Source organism: Schistocerca gregaria, chromosome 1 (genome assembly GCF_023897955.1).
Source record: "Schistocerca gregaria isolate iqSchGreg1 chromosome 1, iqSchGreg1.2, whole genome shotgun sequence".
Classification (NCBI taxonomy): domain Eukaryota; kingdom Metazoa; phylum Arthropoda; class Insecta; order Orthoptera; family Acrididae; genus Schistocerca; species Schistocerca gregaria.
The window spans coordinates 352,378,293-352,397,644 of NC_064920.1; the positions used below are offsets into that span (position 1 = coordinate 352,378,293).

The 19,352-nt window shown below is 36.6% G+C and overlaps 2 protein-coding genes across 5 annotated transcripts in view; one reads left to right on the plus strand and one right to left on the minus strand.

Annotated features, from left to right (window-relative positions):
- The window catches only part of LOC126345402 (uncharacterized), a 217,922-nt gene extending 205,988 nt beyond the window's left edge, over positions 1 to 11,934 (plus strand). For all 3 annotated transcript variants that reach the window (XM_050002099.1, XM_050002100.1, XM_050002101.1), the window contains 2 exons: positions 9,583 to 9,689; positions 11,659 to 11,934. In XM_050002099.1, the coding sequence (XP_049858056.1) occupies positions 9,583 to 9,689; positions 11,659 to 11,767 (216 nt within the window). In that variant the 3' untranslated portion in view covers positions 11,768 to 11,934. The remainder of the gene's footprint in view (positions 1 to 9,582; positions 9,690 to 11,658) is intronic.
- Positions 11,935 to 13,658: 1,724 nt separating this feature from the next.
- LOC126345439 (centrosomal protein of 131 kDa) overlaps positions 13,659 to 19,352 on the minus strand; it is a 122,571-nt gene continuing 116,877 nt past the window's right edge. For both annotated transcript variants that reach the window (XM_050002103.1, XM_050002102.1), the window contains 2 exons: positions 15,850 to 16,067; positions 13,659 to 15,757 (listed from right to left, as the gene is read on the minus strand). In XM_050002103.1, the coding sequence (XP_049858060.1) occupies positions 15,625 to 15,757; positions 15,850 to 16,067 (351 nt within the window). In that variant the 3' untranslated portion in view covers positions 13,659 to 15,624. The remainder of the gene's footprint in view (positions 15,758 to 15,849; positions 16,068 to 19,352) is intronic.

Here is a 19,352-nt window from a genome sequence, read left to right on the forward strand (position 1 = left end):
AGTTTGCTCACAAATATTGAATAACTTGTCCGTGTTAAACATTTCAACATTTCTTCATCATCAGGCAATTACTGGCATAGAAAAATTAGTTAAAATAACCAAGTACTGATTCACTTAATGTCAGTATTGTTGTAATGTGTATTAATTATGTAGTTAACATTTAGGCTAAATAACACCTTGTTCCAGGCACTGGCAATATTATCATTAAGTGGATAAGTATTATCATTAAATGGACAAGTATGTGCTCACATTAAATAACGTGTTGCATGAGGAAGCTAAGACAAATAATAGTGGTTATGAATCAAATGTTTAATATTTGTAGAAGTAATCATAGTTAAAAAACAGGCAGTATGGTGATATATATTACTTTATTATGTTCCTTGAGTTCATTTTTCTAGAGCCACTGTAGTGCTACTTTCCAAATGTGAAATCTACTCTGTGTATGCTTTCTCACTCTCAAAACCTTTCTCATTCAACATATTTGATATAATCTTCTGTATTACACATCATCCTTGCATTCAACCACAAGCATGTTGTTACATTTTTAAATGACATGCAGAGTTTGTTTATTTCACAATTCCAATTTTGGTCTTAAGGCCATTATCAAGTGGTACTGCAAAAGATTTTGCTTCAACACATCTCCGACTTTAAAAACCTCTATGGACTGTAACAATATAATTAAAAAGATAGTTACTACTCACCATGTAGCAGAGATACTGAGTTGCAGAAAGGCACAACAAAAAACTGTCGGAAAGTAAGCTTTTGGCCAACATGGCCTTTGTCAAAATTAGACAACATACACACACTCACACAAATGCAACTCACACACACGAGTATAGTCTCTGGCAGCTGGAGCCAAACTCAAAAATCCTCTGACATGTACACATTTAATTATCAGAACTGAGCCTTTTCACTGTAAAAATACAGCAGCATTGACCTAGCATGAAGCTCTACAAATTGAAATGATATTAATTACATGGATTATTGCCAGTGTTAACATCCTTAACACAAATCACAGTAAACTGATGTTTGCATATTTTGTTACTTTATTTTTACACCAACTGTCTTCATTCACATGTAAACAGTACGTAAGAACAACAGTGTACTGTAGTTTGTGTTAATGATGTTAGTGTTGGCAGTAGTTCATGCAATTTAAATCATTTCATGGTGTAAGGAGCTTCACACTCCTTCAATGCTGCTGTATTTTTAGACTCAGTTTGGACGGTATATATACATACCAGACGATTTATAGTTTGACGTGCTGAAGCACACAGCACCACTAGATAATGGCTGTACTACTACTTACTGCCCTTAAGGCCAAAACTGCAATTGTGACATAAACATTATCTACAGTTATTGACGGATATAAAGCCCTCTAAAAAAATTCTACATGACTGTGAACCCCAATCATGACGAGTTAATTGTGTTGACATAACTTTTTTTTTCTTCCACTGTTGTTTTCTTGATGGGATTTTTTTTTACCTTGCAAAATCTTGATAATCATACTATGGAAAAATATATTGCAAGACAGTCAGTTTTCTTACCACCTGTTATAGAAAAGTAGCTCAGAGGATTTCATACATCACCTGAAGAACTTGGACTTATCGATATTCTGGTAAGCTTTGATGTTGTTTTCGTATTCATGCAAATTATGCTGGAGGAGTTTTTGCAATACCTGGACATTAATTTGAAAGTAAACTGTGTTCCACTTTAAATATTTGCTTAACACTAATCTATTTTTTAGATTTAAAAAGTAAAATTTTGCATACACTGCCATTGTTGCTTCGTGAAACTCTCTGTCAACTAAAACAACTGGTTGACCTGTGGCTTCCCAGTCTTTAGTCTCATGAGACTGCTACACTTTATGTGTTTCTGTATCATTCTACAACTCAGTTCACCATACAGGTGGAGAAATGTGTATGAAAAATATTGATTATTTGGTCATTGTGTTTATTGAAAGCCTGTACATACAAACAATCGAGCAGAACAGTGTACTGAAGTTGTTAGAACCAGATTGGACCAGAACATTTAAAAGAAAAGTTTAGTCATTTACACATCAACTTTTGCTTGAACAGTATCCTGAGTAAAATATTTCATGTGAAACACTGACCTGGACTGATGAAACAAAAAGTGGCTATAAGAAAGATAACCCAAAAATAGTCTTTCTGTTATACATGAGCAATATTTTATCTTAGATTGGAACCTTAAAAACACAAGATTTTTTTTTCTCATCTGTAACAGAGCTCCAAAGTACTAGACACACAATTAGAGTCGGTGAAACTTACCGTACAAGAAGCTCATTTAATCCTGTTTTGCTCTTGAGGAATCATTATGTTCACCTAAAGACAAAAGTGTTGACTTATTCTGTATATTTTGGTTCCCTGTTACCATATGTAATTCTTTTGAGAAGGCATACCTAAAGTAATTAAAATACAGGGTTATTCTAAATGACGGACCCATTTTCAAAAATTCATATGTATTTGTGTAAAAATCCAAAACAAATAAGCTTTATACAAATGAAAAGGGGACGTTCCAAAGTTTTAGGTGGGTGGAGGCGGGTGGGCAGTGATGTTTTCAGGAGCAGCCAGTAGAGTTTGTGTAGCAATAGGGCCTTCATTCTGTTTCACTGTCAGTTGTGTGTGAGATAGCGAATGTGGAGCACAAGGTTTTCCTGCATTATTGAGTTTGCAAAAAGTGAGTCACAAATTGTAATGCAGCAGGCATTTCATACCAAATTTGGTATTCAACCACCAACTTGCAAAAGCATTAGCTGTTGGTTTAAGCAATTTAAACAGACTGAGAGTGTGTGCAAAGGAAAAAGCACAGGCCAATCACGTGTGTTGGAGGATGATGTTCGACAGATTCAAGAAAGTTTTGTGCGCAGTCCCAGTAAGTCTACCAACAGAGGCAGTAAAGAACTTAGAACACCCCCAACCAACTGCATTGAAAGTTCAGAGACGGTGTTTGCTGTACAAGCCCTACAAATTACAAATTGTGCAGGCTCTCAACCCCAATGACAAAGAGAAGCCTCTCGCATTTTGTGGTTATGTGCTAGCAAAGATGGAGGATGATGCATTTCTACAATGTGTGATTTTTAGCAATGAAGGACATTCCACCTTAGTGGAAAAGTCAACAGACACGGTGTTCACATATGGGGTTCAGAAAATCCACATTCACCACTGCAACACGAAAGAGACTCACTGAAGATCAATGTGTTCTGTGCCGTATCCTGTACAAAGGTTCATGGACCATTTTTCTTTGCGGAAAGTACTGTAAGGGGAATCACGTACCTGGACATGTTGGAAGAATGGCTGTTCCCTCAAGTTATGGAAGATTTCCGGGACATTATTTTCCAACAGGATGGAGCTCTGCCCCATTGGCACCAAGATGTACGAGGTTTCTTGAATGACTCCCTTCCTCAGTGCTGGATTGGTCACAGGGGACTTGAGGACGTGGCTCTGCACTCTGCCCACTGAGATCTCCTGACCTCACACCCTGCCACTGTTTCTTATGGGGTTATGTGATGGAAGCTGTTTATGACCCACCTCTACCAACCACTCTGAACAATCTGTGAAACCAGATCATGCTGCTAAGATATGCTTTAGGGTGTGTGGGATGAGTTTGGCTACTGCAGTGATGTTTGTAATGCTGCCAACAGTGGCCACATTGAATATTTATAATATTTACCACATATCTAATTATTAAATAATTATTATAAACTAATTAATTACAAATTATTAAATTTATTTAATTGGTATCAAACATTATGAAAAAAAAAACTTTGGAACTTCCTCTTTTCATTGGTATAAAGCTTGTTCATTTTTGATTTGTACTTGAATAAATACAAAGTTTTGAAAATGTGTTCATCATTTAGAATAACATTCTATTTATCCAGCAGCAAGAATATTGTGTAAAGCAGATAAATGTAATCTAGCAGAAGTCTTTTTAATGACTGATAGTCACTTCCTAGTACACATATTTTCCAATGGTGTGTATTTTCACAAAAATGATTAAAAAAAATCATTTGTATTCTTCCTTCTTGTTCAGGGTTCAGAGTGGTGTTGGGTAGACATTCAATCAATCTAACATCTAACATGGGACAAGAAACTAGGAATCTGCACCAATTGGGCAAATAGTGGTATATATTGTAAAGCTGCATGACATGCAGTAATATTTTGTCAGCAGGGATCTATCATTGCAAATGTACTTAAATATTTTCTTCAACAAATTTTCAATACAATCAAGAACACATTAAGCTACCATTAGCAGCTACTCAATATAACTGAGGAACCAGTTATCATCCACTCCCCCCCCCCCCCCCCCCCCCCCTTGCCTCCTCAATCCCAAAGTAGCAGTCTAATTGAAACTTGAAACTTTCAGATTAAAACTGTGTAACAGCTTGACTTTTACCAGTACCCCATTTCCTACCTTACAAAATTCACAGAAGTTCTCCTACATGTCCCTAGAAGAAAGGATACTGCAGAAATATGGCTTATCCATAGGCTGGGGGGTTGTTTCCAGGATGATTTTCACTCTACAGTGGGATGTGTGCTGATATGAAACTTCCAAACAGTTTAAAACTGTTTGCTACACCAGGACTGTGGCTAAGCCATGTCTCCGCAGCACCCTTTCTTCCATGAGTTCTAGTCCCACAAGATATTAAGATATTTCAGTAGAAATCCCCTGAAGTTTGGAAGCTAGGAGATGATGTACTAGTGGAAGTAGCACTGTGAGAATGGGTCACAGGTCATGCTTAGATAGCACAGTCAGTAGAGCACTTGTCTCTGAAAGGAAAATGTCCCAGTATGGCAGTTTTACTCTGCCAGGAAGTTTCAAATCAGTGCACACTCTATTTCAGAGTGAACATTCAGTCTGGAAACAAGCCTGTAGGTTGTGGCTAGGCTGTGCCTCCACTATATCCTTCCTTAGAGGAGTGTTAGTCCAGCAAGGTATGCAGTATAACTTCTGTGATGTTTGGAAGATATAAGATGATGTACTGGTGGAAGTAAAGATGTGAGGATGTGTCGTGAGTCTTGCTTGATTATCTCTATTGGTAAAGCACTTACCGGTGAAAGGCAAAAATCTCATGGTTGAATTCCACTCTGGCAAACAGTTTTAATCTACCATGGGGTTACAAACCAGAGCACACTGTGCAATGAAAATTAGTACTGGGGGCAGTTTAATTTTTTCCTTCAATACTGCAGATTTGTTTAAATACTGTCTCACAAATATATACTTTAAATTCTGCCACCAAAAAACCAAACATCGATTTCTGTTATGTGAATATATATATCTCAATGAGATTAATCTAAAGATGATTTATTTCACTATGGAAGTGGTGATAGATGGTAGATTACATTTTCCAGATGAGCTAGTCTTCAAGAAATCAAGTGTGGTGGTGTAAAAACATTATCAGTAGAGAGTGAAACATGTAAATTGAAGCTGTTCGATGCACAACTGGAATACCTCACCAATCTTTTGTTCAAGAATGGGTATTCATTTGCTGACAAAAACTGTATTAACACTATCATGTAAAGATCATGACACTGTACAGCCATCTGCAAACTGCATTAAATGTGTTACTGATTGCACAGGATGCAGCTTGCTGTGGTCTGCAAACTTATCCAAAATATACTGTAACACAAAATGTCAACCAAAGATTGTCACAAATTGCCAAAAAATTTGAGATTTATAGGACACCATGTTAACTGTGGAGATGTACATGGTTACTACAAACAGAACGGTGGAAAAATGACTAGAAGGCCATATTGACAACTGTGCAATGGGAGAATCAGACAGATTATCTGTTGTGGAATACATTTTGCACTCAGGAGACTGTGATTCCATTCGATAAGATTCAGTTCCTGACTCCTGAAAGAGGGTACTACAATAAGCCATGTAGAGAGGCAATAGCATTACTAAACATCCTAATAATTTTAATGAAAAGGAGGAGGGTGTGAAACTGAATAGTGTCTGGATAATAACGAAGATTATGTGCAGCAGTCCTCCACCATGAGGCAACAGTAATGGAGGAAATATCAACTGACAATGGCCAACTGCACTCGAGTTTAATACAAGACAAGTAATCAAAAACTGCTGATATGCAGAGGCTATGTGGGGGTAATCCAATATTTCAATGTAAAAAATGTGTTGGTTGGCTCTTGAATATTTTCTAAGAACTTATCTCCCATAAATTGTGGCCTCTGTAATAAGAATTACACACTGAGGTGCTGACTTCATACATGAAGTGGACGTTAGTTATCTCCAGTAGTAGGTAGTGTGGATATCAGGAAACCAGAGTAATCTCTCAATTTTCTTCAGCCAGTTGCTGAATAGTGTGGTTCCAGACATTCTGCCAAGTTATTTATTCTATTTTATGCACAATATTTTGACAGCTGAGCCAGTCATCTTCTTCAGGTGCTGTGAGTTTTGCTGTTATATGTACCAGCACTTCTGGAAACTTAGTTGCCACAAGCTTAAATTCAAACTAATTCAACATGTTACCACATCCAAGGAACAGCAGGTATTGCAAGTATTTACATTTGCAGAGTGGTTGCCATGGGAACTGTCCTGGAAACTCTGTTTTGCTTGCATGTTCTGGCCTGGCCTACCTCTGGCCTAATGATAGGTGGTAATTACAAGTCAGACTAAGAAACCGTTGGACACAGTAGTGGAGTTAGCTGATCATATTCAGCATGCTCTAACTCTGCTGCCTGTCAGCAGCATAGCAGTCACCCATTGTAAGTGTGTAACAGCCTATTATTACACAATTGGTCTCTGATTGCTCATCCAGTAAGGTAGATCCTATAAGCTGCATAAAGTGAGTGAGCTGCTAACACATCAAACTGCTGGCCACTATACAAGTGGATACTACTCATTTTCTCGTATTCATTTGAAAGTCGACTCACTGCCATTTGATGATACAGCTCAGTCTTCTGCAACTTGTTGGTTCCAGAGAAAGTTTGTGGTTTAGGCAAGGAAATGTATATCACCTTGTGCATGCCAAAAAGCCAACAGCATCCAGATGCAGGTGCATCCATTTTCCGAAGAGCCTTTCAGAAGGTTCAAATTGAAATTCCTTGTGATAAATGTTCAGACTAACATGTTTTCCATGTCATCTTCTAGACAATTACTTACCACTAACATCATTTACCCTGTTAGCTGGCAATCATTCCTCCATAGTTATGGTAAAAAACAGATGCAGATTGATTTTGGCTTGCTATGTGCTTTCAATTGGGATTTCACTGTCACGGCATCATACAGCCTATCATTGGAGCTCACTTTTTGTTGCGTTACCAGCTGCTGCTAGATTTTGCTGGGTTATGACTGACCAACATAACATAATTACTAGTTCACCATCACAGGATTCCATCAGGACTCTACTGTCCTATATTAAACTTATTCAAGAGATAGGCAAGTTTTCAAATTACTGGGCCAATGTCTGACAATTACTTGGCTCTCTGGTGCACCACAAGAATTATACCACAGCACAATGTATTATATTAAAACTACACCTGGTCTGCCTGTTTCATACCAAGTGATGCCTTTTGCCAGACTACTTAATTATAGTGAAGGGTGACTTCAATGGAACATTGCATAAAGGTATCATCTGGATCTCAGGCAGCCCTCGATTATTGAAGTCCACTTACAGTAGTTCCAAAACAGGTTGGCACAAGGTGGCCATTTGGCACTTAATATATGCTAAATGCACAGACAGTACCAAACTGATATTAAGTGCCACATTTGAGAGAATATGATGACGCAATTGTGTTCAGTGATCTGAATTGTGCCCAGTGGCGGGGAAAGCTATTCCGAAAACAGCCACTTTAGCCTTTTTGAGAGTTATTTATTACATTCAACTTACAAAACGTTGCAAAATCGTGGCAACAATCTATCAACTCAATTCTTTGAAGACTTTCCATTTGTTTTGCCTACTTGGACAATGTTCTTGCTTCTCAGCCATGGAAGAACAGCACCAAAGTACTTAACAAGAGTTTTCCAATGCCTTGAACATTTTAGTACACTAAATTTCAGTGAACCACAGGTCACATTCTTGGGGCACTTTATTTCTTCAACAAGATCTTCACTCTTACCAGAAAAGGTGGATAATACCACTCGAATTTGCCAGCCAGAAGCAATTAAAGAGCTACAATGCTTTCTTGGGGCACTCAGTTTTATCATTAGCCTGTACCTCACACTGCAGCACTGTAAAAACCACAGATTGCTGCACTCACAGGTTCCATGACAGAAGGAATTACTACCATTCAGTGGACACAAGAAATGGATATGGCATCACTGCTTCCTCATCTTGTGCAAGATGTGTCACTTGCACTGGTGCTGGATGCCAGCTACTTTGCTACTGGAACATAACATCAAGTTAAAGATGCATAAGCAGCCATTCACATTTTATTCACACAAGCTCTTCTCACAGCAGAACAGGAGTGCTTACAACCACGAAGAGTTATTTTCAATGTATGAAGTAATACAGTACTTTTGTCCTCAGTTGGATGCCATGTTATATTCATGGACTATAGGACTTATCTATGCATTGTGGCAAAACAACAATAAGTATTCATCATGCCAGTACAATCAATTGGACTTTATTCTGCAATTCAACATACATTGTACTAAATAATATTTTCACAAAGTTGCCTCTCCCATATTAGGAGCATCTCAATCTGCATCAGTTTTGCAGAGCTTACCATAGAGCAGAAGGGGCCTAGCTTTCATCTCAACAAAAGTTCAGGATCCTGTAGTCCTGAGAAACATATCATATAACTATGTTCATCAAAACACAAAGAAAATTATATTTACTCCTAGTGAAATTTCTTACTCTTTAAACTTTATTATTTCATGTACAAGTAAATGTAAGATATACAAATACAAAGAAATGGTAAACAACCAGCTTTCTTGCAGAATATGAAATACCTTGTGCCTTTGTACAGCACAAACTCCAAATATGTCCTTTGTTTCAAATACATTGTTTAAGCTGATGATAGTGGCTTTAACAGAAATGCTACAATACTAATATATTATACAGGTCCATCAAAACCAGCCTGAAAAACTTGCAAGGGTTATGCAGTGTAAGCTGAGTAACAATTGTTAAAAAAATTCAATACATTATGCCATTTCTGAGTTAACTAGCATTGAAATTAGACAATCAAGCCACTGTGCATGCCAAGTGGCACACCACAGATGGTGTTGCCAAATATGTTCTTCATTTAGTTTCGTAAAACTGAAAAAGACAGTGATACAAAAATTAGACGAGGATGGTAGTAATAGTTGCACTCAAACCAAAGTCTAAGCAGTCTTGTACATTATCATGTATGCTTTGAGAACAACTGATACTAATTTTATCTGGTGGACTGCTTAATTTGCATGTTTAAGGGCCTGATTCACTAACTTCAATGCTAATTAACTCAGAAAGAGTGCAACACATCAGATTTGTTTCTGAACAATTATTTCTCAGCACAACCCACCTAGACAGCCTTACAAGCTTTTCAGACAACCAACCTGTATAGTGCATTATGAACATTTTTTCTTGTTATTACAAACAAGTGACAATAGACTTCCTGACTTCAGTTGGCACTGATGGAGCCCATACGGCGACGGAGACATTCAGAACCTGATTATGATATTCCTCGGCCACATCAACCCTTCTTAATTCAGCCCCTTTCTGATGCTGAAAGGTAAGTCTTGAATTGTTTGCTGTTGTATGATATGAAAAGATTCTTGTACATTTCATCACTGAATGAAATAGTCACTTACTGGTATGGCTACAGGTCTATTTACAAGTACAGTTACTATTTGAGAGACAGATTAATAAAGCAGTTAGAGCAACTGTAATATCAGTAACTAAAAGTCTGTGTTTCTAACAGATATTTTAATCCTGCTAATCTACAGTTTTATTAGCACAGAATGAACATACTAAACAAACTGTCAGTCATTGCTTTTCATTCTTCTCTATAAGTGTGTGTTTTGCACCTTTGTATGTGATAAATTATACACACAACCTGCTCTACTAATTCAAGAAATTAGATCTTAAACATTTTAAATGCAGTTAATGGCACTTCTACTTCACTGGAAAATACTATTTCATACTCCATTGATATATCATCAGAAATGAAAAGCATTATAAAGAGGAGCAAAATTGGACTGAATGTATTTTTGAACAGTAATTCTGTTGGTACATGTTTTCAGTTCTCATTTGTCAAACACTCTATTGTTTACTCAAGAATGTCTGTAATTTTATGTTCACCTTCTTCACACAGGACAAACTTTCAGTTACCACCGAGGCACCATTCATGGAAATGACATTTTTCATTAATACCAAAAAATTAAATTTTTTTATCCAGCTACAGTTCTGAAAGATGACATCTCTCTCTCTCTCTCTCTCTCTCTCTCTCTCTCTCTCTCTCTCTCTGTCCCTCCACATTGTGGATCTGCTGGCTGATAGCACAATCACAATGTACAAAGACCTTTTGGTTTGTTTGTAACCAAATATATTTCACACATTCATATAAACTAGAATCAGATTTTTATTTTTTCTGTTCTTTGCTTGAGTCCATTGGTTCTTTTGTAGATACTAGATGCACACTGTATATGTTTCCAGTTGTTGATATGTCACATTTAGGCATTTTACTGTACATAAACATTTCTTGTTGCACACAGACTTACTCAGTTAATGTAGGGGTGAATCTGGATTGTGTGCATCTATTGTCTGCATAACTATCAACAGGTGCATGAAAAGACTAGGGGAAAAAACACTGATAATATATGAACAGAGAAAACATGTTTGGTTGAAAAATAAACATTCAGTTGCAAAAGATAAACAACTGAAGTAGTGACTGAAGAACGATAGCTACATCTGACAACAATATTTTGGGATTAATCATCAGGCTCACGGCATTGCATATAAGTGAACAACAAAACTCTGGTTTGTGGAATAAATGAGCAAGACACATAATCTAAAGGGAAAAGGAATGTCTAAAAGATACAAAGATAATTTACATAATTCTATGATAATTATGCAGAACAACATCATGGCCTTCGAAGTTCATGTTCAGTTTCAGTTGTTGCAGTTTCGATTCTTTCTGAATCTTATTTTCTGTTTTTTACATCACTTAGTGATAATTGTGAAGCAGGCCTCACCATTAATAACAAACAAATGTTATTTCCCAAAAGTACTGTTCCAGTAATCCGGTTCTGGAAAAATAATTGAAAACTCTTATTACACCCTAGTTACATGTTCCCTTTATCTGTCTGAGGTCACAGTACACCTGTATGAGTACAAGACTGAACTGAAAATACACAATTTTTACATCACTGCATAGATAAAAAGATGGTCTTAATGCTTCTAACTGGTAGCAATAAAAAAAGAATCCATGCCAATTCAAGTGCAAAACTAAAATGGAAAGTACATGGTCCAGCATATTTAAAACAGAAACTGACCAAGAAAAAACTGGCTTTTTCTTAAATCTATGACTTCCAGTCAAGGACAAAAAAGCTCAGAATATTGAATTTCCTGCATTGCAATTCCATTGTCAGTAAATCAGGAAAAATTTTAAAAGAATAAAAATGTGTCCAGTTTTCATTATTAATAAATAATATAATTTATCATGTCATAATAATATTTTATATATTATTATTCTGTTATAGATCACCAAATTTGGACAAGAAGCATAGAGAACGCCACCAGTGTGAGGATGCTGTTAGCTGCAATTTAAGCATTAGTCCAGATTCACTGGAACCAGTTCCGAGTCACTGATAAAGAACTATTTGTGATTAGTTGTGTGAAGTGTAAATTTGTAAATGCTCAGTTGCATTGACTGAATTCAGAGACTGTATAAAGCTAATATGATTGTAAATAATGTATGTAATCATGTATTAATAGTATAGAACATTAAACTTGAAATGAGATATTTAAAAATAAAAGCTGTTCTTTATACACATAGTTGCAGTCATTTTATACTCATAGTTGTAGTCATTTTGGAAGCTTATTCTATATAGGAGAGCAGGAGCAAATTCCCCCAAAATTCTTTGCTCTGCACTTTATTACAATGTTACACATAGTTGTGGCACCATTAAAAGATTATAAATCTGTGGACTGAAATTTTATTTTATGTTTTTTTCTTTCAGATGTGAGAATACAATTAAGTGTAAACAGTGCAAAACAAGAACATCAAAAACATCATTTTGTGTAATTAATTCTATAAATCATTTTCTTATTAAGGACTAAATTTGATATCCTTTATCATCCAGCTCATATTACAGAAATCACCTAAGAATTCTGGAAAATTAAATTCAATTCCACTGTATTTGATTAAGTCAGAACTCCCAGATCTTTAGCTTACGGCAAATAATGGAGAAGTGTTATGAGTGGAACAGGAAATTGTATCTATGCTTTATAGATCTAGAAAAGGCATATGACCGAGTTCCTAGGAGGAAGTTATTGTCTGTTCTACGAGATTATGGAATAGGAGGCAAACTTTTGCAAGCAATTAAAGCTCTTTACATGGATAGTCAGGCAGCAGTTAGAGTTGACGGTAAATTGAGTTCATGGTTCAGAGTAGTCTCAGGGGTAAGACAAGGCTGTAATTTATTTATGGATCATAGACTGCCTGGGTGAGATTAAGGTATGTGATCACAAAATAAGCAGTCTTGCATATGCAGATGACTTAGTTGTGATGGCAGATTCGATTGAAAGTTTGCAAAGTAATATTTCAGAGCTAGATCAGAAATGTAAGGACTATGGTATGAAGATTAGCATCTCCAAAACGAAAGTAATGTCAGTGGGAAAGAAATATAAACGGATTGAGTGCCAAATAGGAGGAACAAAGTTAGAACAGGTGGATGGTTTCAAGTACTTAGGATGCACATTCTCACAGGATGGCAACATAGTGAAAGAACTGGAAGCAAGGTGTAGCAAAGCCAATGCAGTGAGCACTCAGCTATGATCTACTTTCTTCTGCAAGAAGGAAGTCAGTACCAAGACTAAGTTATCTGTGCACTATTCAATCTTTCGACCAACTTTGTTGTGTGGGGGTGAAAGCTGGGTGGATTCAGGTTACCTTATCAACAAGGTTGAGGTTACAGATATGAAAGTAGCTAGGATGATTGCAGGTACTAGTAGATGGGAACAACGGCAGGAGGGGTGTCCACAATGAGGAAATCAAAGAAAAACTGGAAATGAACTCTGTAGATGTAGCAGTCAGGGCGAACAGGCTTAGATGGTGGGGTCATGTTACACACATGGGAGAAGCAAGGTTACCCAAGAGACTCATGGGTTCAGCAGTAGAGGGTAGGAGGAGTCGGGGCAGAGCAAGGAGAAGGTACCTGGATTCGGTTAAGAATGATTTTGAAGTAATAGGTTTAACATCAGAAGATGCACCAATGTTAGCACTGAATAAGGGAACATGGAAGAATTTTATAAGGGGGCTATGCTCCAGACTGAACGCTGAAAGCCATAATCAGTCTTAAATGATGATGATGATGATGATGAGCAAACTTATCTTTTCATAAATCCCATATTTCTATAATGAGATCTTTATTTCTTTTTGTGATTCTTGTTTGTTGTAATCATACTAAATACTTATTAATAAAAATATTATTATTTAAATATTTGAATATCAGAATCAATACAAAAATGGAATATGGTATTTTTCACAAAAAAATAAAAGATAGCTATTGAAAAATGTAAAGGACAGAGCAACAACAACATATACCTAACTTGTTAGTACTTGTTGGGTCACAGCACCAAAATGCATTTCTTACAAATAACTAGACAGAGCCTCCATCATCTGTCATCACTAACAGTTGTTTCACAAATATTTCCCAGTGTCCATATGGCTTCTGACTAAAACAAAGTTAAAATTCCTTTTGTCGATCAAATGGCAGTTACATACTGACTTTTCTTTGTGAAACATTTACATTTGTTATCACCAGCTTTATTCTCATTATCTCACAACTACAATTGCTATACATTACTTGGAGATGTGAGACTATTGTTTCCATTAACTGTACCTGGCCAAATGTATGAATCAAGTGCCTTCTCTTTGAATGTTTCTGTTAAAATAAGTTCTAGAATTTACAATGATGTAAGACTGTCAAGCAGGTCCTAAGTTTTTAATGACCACCTTACAGCAAACTACATTTGTTGCCTTTCTTAGTGCACGTTAGGGAAGTAGTATTGTGGGACTGCACTTACAACAGGATGGTGAATTTACACTAATTCTATTCACACCACCACTGTCTCAAACAGCAGATGATTGAGGATGACAAAAACAACCACAGTAACATAGGTGCCCAAAAATATGCTTAACTTGAGAGTTGAGAACTCTTTATTTATATTCAGGTATGAAATACCTATTTTTTAAGCTGTAAACACCTCTCTTTCAAGAAACATCAGATTTCACTCTATAATGTGGAGTGTTTTAGAGCCTCATTCTTTATGAGGCTATTCCCATCTCCAATTTTTTTTCTTTGTAACTTTAAGTCTTACATGTAAAAGATATAATTTGGCATTGCACTGCATAGTTAATTTTTTATCTTCTCTATAAATAATAAAATTAAATGCCCACCAATTCAAAGTTTCTATTCAACAACATGGTAGTTTGTGACTGCACTTGCAGGAAGTAATTTGAGGGCATTATGAAAGCTTTTCTGATTTTATGTCTGTGGTATACTTGATGTTTTGGATATTTACACATTTTACACACTATATACCTTCAGTTGTATCCTTCCAAAACATGTCTCACTCTATTGGCACTAGTCCTTTTGTCCAGTGGTTGGAGCCCATTATTTGTAGATTTCAACATCTTCTAGACTTTCAAAATGACTTCTACACAATTTTTCCTTGCTTTTTTTGGAATGAGAAAAAATTACATAAAAACCAGACATGGACTGCTAAGCATATGATTGACTTATTTGGCTCATGGAGACCGAATGACTTTTGCTGTCCATGTCATTGTATAGTCAAATGTATTATCTGTTGCAGCAGTAAGTCATACAGTTTAGCCTTTGCATTAATTATTCAAAAACTTTGGATAAGTAAATCATTCATAACGGTGGTCTTGAAAGCAGGTCTCTAATAGATAATAACATGGCTACTAGCTTTCAAAAGTCTCGAGACACTTCACTGTCACAATGGACTTGTTATAAGGAAAGATATAGGAAGATCCTATCCATACATCTCTTATTGACAGCAATAAAGCTTGCATACAGTGGAAAGCTCTTTGATTTAAATGTTGCAGTATTGCTCAGTATTTTTGAACATCTTCCTGGCATGCTTCACTGTGACAATGAAGAATTCACAAAGAACGTGTTTCTACCAGATTTTTAAAATTTGTTACACTAATTACTTAAATCTGATTAATACTTCTGCACAGTTTGTTTGTAAATTTATACATTATTTCCTGAAAACATAGCTGTTTTCAAAAAGGACTTACATGTTTCACAGAAACAGTAAGTGAAGTGTTCAATACATGGCAGAATGCAATTATAAAAATATCACTATGAAACAGATTGCAGCTGTCATTTGTTTTTGCAATTTGTGTTTTGTAAAAATTATCTATGTCAATAACTTAAATACTGTAAGGAATGACCAAAACGAAAAATAATACTTAGCTATCGAAACAAATGGTCTCTTTGATGTTGTTCTAAAACATTTTCAAGATGAGTACACTGTTCTAATGCTGCCTCATATTTCGAATGAAGTTGCTGAATTGCTTTCTCCTTTTTTGCAATTGCTGCTTTCACCCTGAAATGATTGTAAACAGAAGCTACTTCAGATAATACAGACTAATGTGAGGCTGAGTAGAAATAAAGATGATATACATGTAACTAATTTACCTTTTATATAATTCTTGAAACTCATGCTCTTTGTCAGCAGCTGCAGTCCTAAGTTCCTTTTCTTTGGCAGAAATTTCCATTTGGTGATATGCTCGCATTTCAGCAATTTGTTCCCTTAACTGAATGTTTTCTTCCTCCAGAATAATTATTTGTGATAGAAATTCTTTCCTAATAATCTCTTTGGCATTAGCTCTTTCACTCGAAAACTGCTCAATAAGCTGCATTAAAAAAGATATCCAGTTAGTACATGCCTAGTGTCTCTGAAAACATACTTCAGAGCAATAAAAGATTCTGGCAACAGAATTTTACTTTAAACATTGATTTACTGATTTACATAATTTCTACTGTAAGACTCAGCACACGGTGTGTAGCATTACAGCAGTGTCCACCCCCCACACTATCCCCCCCCCCCCCCCCTAAAAAAATCCCCTTCTTCCACATTCCATTTATGAATGATTTGCAAGAAAAACAATTTTATTCGAATTTAGTTTCTCAATTTTAACCGTGACAATCATTATGCAACATTGCAGCACGTGGTGCATTCTTTTCCATGGGCTACCTATTATTGTCAGTGGATGGTGATATGTCGGTCACTGGTTTGATTCTCACCCCTGAAGTTATTTATTATTTGAAATTTCTGATTTCTGGAAGGTTCTGGGACTTGTTTATGATGTACTGTAATTTGGCAGAATATTCATGTATGTACAGTATAAATAGGAGCACAAATTATAGAAACTGGCATTTAACTGCATATATACTTCGTGTGTGCTCAATAAAAAAATTTCTTTCAGTGTGTATGTTGACACTCTGCTTTAGTAGCTGGCGCTTCATTCCACCTGCCTTGGTGTTAAAATGACTGTTTCTGGGACAGAGAGGTATCCTGATGCCAGACTGAATATGTCCAGCAGACTGACAATGAGGGGTCAGTGTTCTGGCCAGCCTGGATGTGGTTTCTAGGCAGTTTCCTACATCCATCTGTGTGAATATTGGGCTGGCAACCAAGTCCCATCTCACACTTTATTACACTTGGATACAAATTTGCTCTATACACAGACAGATTGGGTACACTGCTTCCGTCCTTAGGGGTGAATAGGAGACTAATGGCCTGAGCTATTTGGTCTCCTTAAGCACTTATTCAGCATCAGCACTTGAGTCCACATTCTACATGATATAGTTTTATGGAGATACTGGGTATGTCAGATACAAGAACGCAATGGCTCCAATAAGTCTATGCAAAATCCATTGCCTTCTCTGGCAAGAACGGAACACAAACAGTACACCCCTATGGCAGTTTGCATTGTCAAGGCACCAATGGACGCAAAAGAACTAGTGAGTCATATACACTTCAGGCATCCAATAGCAGCTCCGAGACCAGCCATGGTCCAGTTATGTGGTTAAAGGGATGTGAACATGTCATGAATAAAAATAATGGAAACTCCTCAATGGAGTAATGTGTAAAAAAAGCAAAAGCCAACTACCTGCCAATATCAGACTGGTGTGTGGCACACAGACACAAATAACAGAAAACAGTATTCATTAGCTTGCAAGCTCTGGCTCTTTTTCTAGATAAAGTACACACATTCACACACAACTACATAGACCCCAAGCACACACTCCCATGAGAACACTCCAATTCTTTCATGCAGGCTCTTGAGTTGGACCCTTTCCACTGGCTTGACTAGTACATCAGCTAACTGATTAATACTGTGATTGTGTTTTAATCCAAGATCTCCACTGAAGGACTCTTTCTCCAGTATAGAAGTAACAGATTTATATGGGCTTTGCTTTCTAGTTATATTTTGGATTTTTAGAGAACTTCACTGTACTTGCATTGTCAATGTAGACTGTAGGAGATGTCAGTTGTCTGGAAGTTTCAATCAGTTCATAGATAATATTTTCAGGTAGAAAATTTGCTCCATCTCTTGCTGACATTACTTCTGCTTCCATAGTGTATGTTGCCACTGTCTCTTGTAATTGACTAGTGTATGATAGAGCCCCATGACCGAGATATGGACTATACCTATTGTGTCCTTGTCACCAGCATAATCAGCATCACTGTAGACATTTAAACATTATTTTTTTCTTGTAGGTAATTACATAACCCATTGTATTCTTTATGTACCTAAAAATTTGTATCACTTGATTTCAGTTTCGAACAGTAGGATCTTCCATGGCTCTAGCTGCTTTGTTCATTGCAAAAGAAATGTCAAAATATGAGACTGTAGTTAAATAAATCACACAATCCACTGCCTCACAATAAGGAACTTTGTATGGGGTCTTGTCTCTGAAATTACTTCCCTCACATTCAATTAGAGTAGAAACTCCATTACACTCAGCCATTCCACATCTTTTCAGGATTTCCTTTGTATATCTCGTTGGTTTTCTGCTGTTAACTTGTCTTCATTTTGCTGTATCTTTCTATACAAAAATTTTTGAGAGACCCTTGTACGAAACTCCAGCTTCAAGATTTTCATGAACTCCTCAATCTACTCTGTTGCTTCCCAAAACTAAACCATCAGTGATGTAGATTGCAACATATAAACAATTCTTGTTCCTTCATTGGTAGAAGAGGCACAGATCAGCGTCATGTTTTTAAACCCAGATTTCATGATGAAGTCTATGAAATGTTTGTTGCAACAATGAACTGCCTGTTTGAGACCTATAGACTTTTCTTCAGGTGACATACATATCCAGTATCATCTTCAAAATCTTCAGATTGTTTCATGCACATTTCTTCTTTAAGTACACTGTTCAGAAAAGCTGTTTTGATGTCAAACTGGGTGAGCATTTATTCTGCAGCAGCCACTGCTAACAGGATTAAAGTAGTATCATAATGTGCAACAGAGCTGAATGTTTCTTTATAATCAATTTGCTGCCTTTGTAATTGTCCCTCGGCCACAAGTTGACCCTTGAAGCAAACATTGCCATTTTCTGCAATTTTCTTGTGTAAGGACCGTCAGTTATGCAAAATATGTGTGCCACTTGAGTGCTTAACTAATACCCAAGTTTATTCTCTTTCAGGGACTTTAATTCTCCTTTAATGGCCTCCAGCTGTTAATTTTTATTGCTAGACTGAAAAGCTTCAGTATACAAGCTTGGATCCTTGTCCCTGATGATAGGCATTTCAGCCATGTACACATAGTCTTTACTGGTCATCCATTCTGGTTTCTTCTTTCATTGTTTGCTTATTTCTTTCTCACTTAATACTTGACTTCCTCCAGAACTTTGATGTCATATCCACATCTTCTTCCTCTTCACTTTCAATTTCTGTCTTCTTGTCATGGCTGACATTTTCTTATTCATTTCATTCTTTGGAAGTCTGATTATGTTGACTCTGTGGAATGGTTTCATCATGAGCTACTTCATATTCAGTAAGCTTGGTGCAGAGATTGCATACAGCTTCAGCCTTGAATTTTACATTGTGACGTTGCACAAACTTCCTCTGAGATGGAATCCAGACCCCAAAGTCATTTCTGTAATTCACTTACCCAGCCAGATCCTCA